Raw genomic sequence first — 6,640 nt, 5'->3', positions numbered from 1 at the left:
AACGTGCTCAAAGCCAAGCCAAGCCAAGCCCCTTGCTCTCTCCACTAGAGAATGCTGCAAGTCCTATAGCCTACTCCTGTGGTTTGGGTATCATCACAATGGGCAGCTGTGGGACCCACTGATGTTGGAAGGGGAGGACTGTGACTTTGTACAGGGAATAAGCAGCAGGAGCAGGTCAACTCTTAAAGGAATGAACAACCTGTTTCCTTGGAGGAAAATCCATCAATCTGTCTGTCCGGGGGCCAGCTTCACAGTGCACTCTGGTTGCTTTGACCACTCTGGTGACACAAAGCGGCTGAAATGCCAGGTTCACTGGCCAGGTTTATGGCTGCTCTGTGGTGCTAGAGTGGCACAAAGCAGCCGGGAGGCACTGGTTTATCTGGCCTTCATTGCTGATGCCCCTCTCCTAGTGCTGTCTCAATGCCAAGAATCCCTTGTGAATGAGGGTTGGAGATGTTTTGGAAAGTCAGAGCTGCTTGGAACCTGAACGTTTCCCATGAGATCTTGGCAGCGTTTCAGGGGAGTGGAAGGGAATAGCTAGGAAAAGATGAATAAGGGTGAAGTGCTCAGAAAGCTGGAGCATGTTGTGCCATGAATCTCTACTGGGCTCACAAACAAAGCAGGAGGGATCTGGGAAGGTATCCAAGGAACAGGCAACAGTAGCCTGAAGTGTGCTGATGGGTCTGTGTCCAGTACTGAGCAACTGCACTAGCTGGATCTGAAGGAATGCTGCATTTGAGTTCCCTGTGGCGCTATTTGCAAGGGCAGGAGGGTTAGCCCCTCTGTCCAGGTGGGTAATTGCTTCACTTCCCCCAGGCACTTTCATTTAGGGCTGGTCTGCATGCAGGTTTTGTACTGATGCAGTAATCCGAGCACAAAGCTTATTCTCAGCGATTCACAGTTCCTACCCAATATACAGTAGAACCTCAGAGATCTGAACACCTCGGGAATGGAGGATGTTCATAACTCAGAAACATTCAGAACTCTGAACAAAACGTTATGGTTGTTTTTAAAAGTTTACAGCTGAACATTGACTTAATACAGCTTTGAAACTTTACTATGCAGAAGAAAAATGCTGCTTCCCCTTTATTTTGTTAGTAGTTTACGTTTAACACACTGTATTTGCTTTGTGTGTGTGTGTGTGTGTGTGTGTGTATGTGTGTGTCTGCTGCTGCCTGATTGCACAATTCCGGTTCCAAATGGGGTGTGTGGTTGACTCGTCAGTTCGTAACTCTGAGGTTCTAGTGTATTTAAATCAGCACAAACACTCTGTGCAGGCTGATTCTTCCTCACTTACTGGCCTGAAACTGTTGTGCAGCGCCGCTATGCACTTTAAACAGCTGTCACCTTCCACCGCAGAGGTGGCTGCCTTTCAGTGGCAGGTAAATTGATCCCTAGATACAGTTTTCACCTTAACAGTTGCTACTTAATAATAATTCTTAAGTTGCTCCTGCTGCAGCTGTAGTGTGACAGAGGGACCTGTCTGGGTCTCTCTAGTGAGCTGCAAGGCTGGTGTTCCCTGCCCAGCTCCGATCTAACCCCAACTACTGTCCCTGCTGCAGAAGCCAACATGTTCCTAAATAAATGCGAGGGAGAGCTGAGTGAGCTGCGGAAGAACGTGGACAGCGAGGGCACCACGCCGGAGAACACAGAGGAGGAACAGCCCAAGAAGAAACATCGCAGGAACCGCACAACCTTCACCACCTACCAGCTGCATGAGCTGGAGAGGGCCTTTGAGAAATCCCACTACCCAGACGTCTACAGCCGGGAGGAGCTGGCCATGAAAGTCAATCTGCCGGAAGTCAGAGTGCAGGTGAGGGAGGGCCAGATGAGCCTGTTACTCCTGGGCACCAGGTTAACCAATGCTGTATGCAGGAGCCTTTCACCACTAGGTCACTGGTTCAGTCCAGCTCAGTTGAATATGTGTGGAAAATTTCATGAAAATGAGAAAATTTCAGTCGTGCCTGCAATTTTCTTGTTAAAAGTTTAATTTTATTTTTAAAAGTCAATTTTCAACACACACAAAAACTTTTATGCAAAAAAATTTCAACCAGTTCTGAAAATGATGCCTGAATGTTAAATGTCTCACAAAGCCCTTTTGCAGACTTAACAAACCATAGATACTAGAATGACTCTGGCCACCACTGAAATGCAGCCAGCTCTGGGGCGAAACGCAGAAGCAGCTATTTTGCACCACACAGCAACGCCGCAGGGGAGCTTAGGACAGAAAGTGAAGAAGTGTATTAAATCCCATTGAAACTGCATTTAAGGAAGCAGGCTGTAATTTAGGCCAGGCATAGGGGACAACCCCCTTTGCAGGAGAAACCACAAGGGGTCTTTCAGGACCACATGTGGTCAGGAGTCAGGATCCTAGTTTCCAGGACATGGCTCATCTTTTTGAATGGGGTCTGAGCTGGGCCACAGTCGCACATTAAGTTGAGCCAGGGTTCATTGCCTCAGTCTCTGTCTCTAGGAGAGGCAGCATGCGTGGGAGAGGGAGAAGAGGAGAGACCTAGTGCACAGGCCTTCATCGCCCCCTGGGGCTTGACTCTCAGAGTGGCACTGGCCTTGCACCAGGCCTGAGGATGGCTATATGCACGGCCCCGTCGGCTACAGCACTACCAAGCCACCAGTGGGTGGGAGGAGGGATTAGTGTGCAGGGGGAGGGGGACCAAAGAGAGAGGGGGATGTCCAGGGGATCCATAGCCATGAACTTCACAGCAGATCCTGCTGCTCCATAAACTCAAGCCTCTAACACCTGAGCTAAAGGAGAATCTCCACGAGCTCTTAGCAGTTCAGACCCTATGACCCACAGCTGAGCAGTTCCTGTTCTTTCTAATAAGAGGCAGTGGTGTGCACACGCACACATTCACACACCAGCCTCAGTATCCCTGGTGCCTGGGGCCTGCCCCCAGACCCATTCCATATAAATGAAAGAGAAGGGCAGCATTTTATTTTCATCAGTAGATCTTTGTCATAACCAACGTGGAAACAAGTGATTGGCTAGTAAAACACAGGGCAGAACAAGAGTTTCAGTCAATGTTTGTTCATTCCCCACAAACTCCAGCAATGGGTAAGGCGGGAATGAGGGGATCAACTAGCTCCTTATTAAGTTGGAAACCACCCTGAGTAATTAAACAAGAAAATCAATTAAAAGGTAATTAACTGCATGCTATACACGGTTATAATACATGTATATTCCATGGCACTTTCTAAAGGATTAACAGACATATTAATAAGCATGTTCATCCAATTAAGTTTAAACCTACCACCAATTGCCTCCATGCTGGGGGATAAGATATTTTGGTATTTGATACTGATACGATCGGCGTGATTTCTAATTAAAATGTACAGCGAAATTCGGTTGATTCACTCAAAAGACCAGCCAGCCCATGGCAGATCTGTGAGTGATATAAGTTAGCAAGAGGATGGATCTAGACTGTTCTCAGTGGTAGCTGATGACAAAACAAGGAGTAATGGTCTCAAGTTGCAGTGGGGGAGGTTTAGGTTGGATATTAGGAAAAACTTTTTCACTAGGAGGGTGGTGAAACACTGGAATGCGTTGCCTAGGGAGGTGGTGGAATCTCCTTCCTTAGATATTTTTAAGGTCAGGCTTGACAAAGCCCTGGCTGGGATGATTTAGTTGGGGATGGGTTCTGCTTTGAGCAGCGGGTTGGACTAGATGACCTCCTGAAGTCCCTTCCAACCCTGATATTCTATGATTCTATTTTTGATTCTTTGACCTGTTTTTCAAAGATACAAGGGTGGCGCATTTTTCGGGTGTGTTGTTCATTGATTTTGATAACTGATGTTCAGTTTTAATTAGATATGATGAGGCTTCATAGTATGGGAGCACAAAAACACTGCATCATGTAAGACAGTATAATAGCATAGACACAGCATCTCTTCATCCGTTGCTTTCACTGGTGGCTGAGTCCTGGGGGCCCAGTTGCCAAGCAGGTGTAGCTAGAGATTGAGGGGGCTGATTCGCAGGTGGTGAGGATCATATGACCATAAGAACAACAGAACAGCCACACTGGATCAGACCAAAGGTCCATCCAGCCCAGTATCCTGTCTGCTGACAGTGGCCAATGCCAGGTGCCCCAGAAAAGGGAATCATCAGTTACCATTTACACTAGTTGAAGATCTGCCCCTGGAATGGTCACTGACTAGAAACAGGAAGTGGAGCAGGCCGGTCCAAGCTGACTGAAATGCAAACTGGAAGCATTTCTGGCAGCCCATTGGTTTTGATAAAACCAAAGTGTTACTAGCAGCATGGGGAAGGACATTTTAAACACATTGATCTCTGCTGTACCTGAACTGAAAGCACTAGGAATGAGTTAGGCCCATGAGTTTGAACTAGGGCAGCCAACTTGACAATATTTAAAAAAACAGACACTCCAGCAGGAGAGCTGGCACCTCCCCTGCCCCGCCTCTTCCCCCTCACTCTCGCCCCTGCCCCACTTCTTTGGTCACGAGTGCTTAGGGTGACCAGATGTCCCGATTTTATAGGGACAGTCCCGATATTTGGGGCTTTTTCTTATATAGGCACCTATTACCCCCCACCCCATCCTGATTTTTCACACTTGCTGTCTGGTCTCTCTAGGAGCGCCCAGCCTTTCATGGGGGAAAGAGATATGGGACGGTGGGGAGAGTCAGTGAAAGGCAATAGTGGGGAGGAGTTTCCAAGGGGTGACTTGATCCTGGTCTATAAGTCCTACATGGGGAGAAGAGTATCAGGGGGTAGCCGTGTTCGTCTGTGTCCACAAAAACAACAAGGAGTCCCGAAAGCTTATGCCCAAATAAATTTGTTAGTCATTAGGGTGCCACTGGACTCCTTGTTGTTTACGTGGGGAAAAGATCTTTGACAATAGGAGGCTTGTTAATCTGTCAGACAAAGGCAAATCATGATCCAGTGGCTGGAAGTTGAAGCGAGACAGACTCAGGCTAGAAAGAAGGTGCTAATTTTTAACAGGGAGCAACGGATCTAGGGATGTGGTGAAATCTCCATCGCTCGGCGTCTTTAAATCAAGACTGGGCAGTTCTTTCTTAAAGATCTGCTGTAGCTCAGTGACAAGATCTGGGCTTGATGCGGGAATCACTGGGTGAGTTTTTCTGACCTATGACATGCAGGAGGTCAGACTAGATGTTCACAATGATTCCTTCTGGCCTTCAAATCAATGACTGTGATCTAAACTAGAGGAGTTAACCTGAGACTCCCCTCTCCACACACACACACTCCCTGAGGAGGAATAACTGGCTCTGAGCAGCAGCTTTGGGGAAAAGAATCTTTTACTGAATGTCCAAATGGCCCTTTCACTGATTACCCCTATTTTTCCTCTCTAGTTCACATCACTCCTCACAGTGTTTTTTCCTTCTCTCTGCTACTTATTATTTAACTCCACAAAGTGCTTTGGGGGAAGGTTTTCAGGAAAGATGCTATACAGGATTGTGTGGCATTGTATTATCTAAATCATCCAAGAGTGACTTCCCAAACGAGGGGCCAGATCCTGCCTCAGGAGTTAAAAAATCAACAAGCCTTTGGCCTGCCTAATGATGTCAGGATTTTATAGCCAGCAAATGTAACACAGTAATAATGTGTGGGTAGTCACAGAAACATCACTCAGAATTGACAGGTTCTGGTGCTGCTTGGGTGCTAAGTATGGGAAAGAACTGGCTGGTGTGTATGTGTATGTTAGCTCTCCCTTCTACAGGTGGACTCAGAGCTGCTCAGCCGGGCGGCCTAGGCCATATATTGCAGGATTCTCCTTTAGCTCAGGTGGTAGAAAGGGGGATGTAGGGGCAGGAGACTCTGAGTTCTCTCCTCATTGCAGCCACAGAGTTCCAGGTGGCTGTTGTAGGCAGGGGTCCGACAGTCCTGGGCTGCAATGTGGAACGTTGGTGGAAGTTGGTGGGCTAGGACTGGGGCAGTTAGTCACGCTCCAGCCTCTCCTCTTGCAGGTGTGGTTTCAGAACAGACGCGCCAAGTGGAGGCGGCAAGAGAAAATGGAAGCCAGTTCGATGAAACTCCACGACACCCCCATTTTGTCCTTCAACAGGCCCCCAGTGACCGCCAACGTCGGGCCCATGAGCAACTCCTTGCCTCTGGACCCTTGGCTGACTTCCCCCATCTCCAGCGCTACCTCAGCCCACAGCATTCCAGGATTCATGGGGCCCACCCAGGCCCTGCAGCCCGCCTACGCCAGCCACTCCTTCCTCAACACTGCGCCTTCCATGGCTCAGCCCATGCAGCCCATGGCACCCACGCCGTACCAGTGCGCCACCCCCTTTGTGGACAAGTACCCTCTGGAAGACGTCGACCAGAGGAGCTCCAGCATCGCGTCCCTACGGATGAAAGCCAAGGAGCACATTCAGACCATTGATAAAACCTGGCAGCCTATTTGATTAATGATGCCCCCTCCTATCCTCCTGCAACTCTCCCGTCTCCTGCTCCCACCAGGCTGGCTACTCTGCATCCTGGGTTGCTCAGAATGGATGTTGGATGTTGGTGTTTCCCTAAGGGGACTGCCAGGCCTCCCCATGCAGCACCCTGTCTGGCTGCTACCAAACGTCCCAAGCCAGAGCTCAGCGCAGCGAGGCAGGGCAGGAATCCTCCCCACATACCGCTACATGTTAGAAG

General features: G+C 48.8%; 1 protein-coding gene across 1 annotated transcript; it reads left to right on the top strand.

Moving 5' to 3' along the window:
- Window positions 1-1,570: 1,570 nt before the first annotated feature.
- LOC144280311 (retinal homeobox protein Rx1) lies at window positions 1,571-6,405 on the top strand. Its single transcript, XM_077842227.1, has 2 exons — window positions 1,571-1,813; window positions 5,962-6,405. Exons 1-2 carry the CDS (start codon window positions 1,571-1,573, stop codon window positions 6,403-6,405), a joined length of 687 nt encoding a protein of 228 aa, XP_077698353.1.
- Window positions 6,406-6,640: the final 235 nt, after the last annotated feature.

The sequence above is a fragment of the Eretmochelys imbricata genome, chromosome 25, assembly GCF_965152235.1.
Source record: "Eretmochelys imbricata isolate rEreImb1 chromosome 25, rEreImb1.hap1, whole genome shotgun sequence".
Taxonomy (NCBI): Eukaryota; Metazoa; Chordata; order Testudines; family Cheloniidae; genus Eretmochelys; species Eretmochelys imbricata.
The sequence above is the reverse complement of the archived record's forward strand: the minus strand, read 5'-3'. Positions and strand labels throughout refer to the sequence as shown.

Coding starts and splice junctions, on each gene's coding strand:
- LOC144280311 (XM_077842227.1), top strand. CDS start 1,571: ATGTTCCTAAATAAATGCGAGGGAGAGCTGAGTGAGCTGCGGAAGAAC. Junction 1,814..5,961: donor TGCCGGAAGTCAGAGTGCAG/GTGAGGGAGGGC, acceptor CTCCTCTTGCAG/GTGTGGTTTCAGAACAGACG.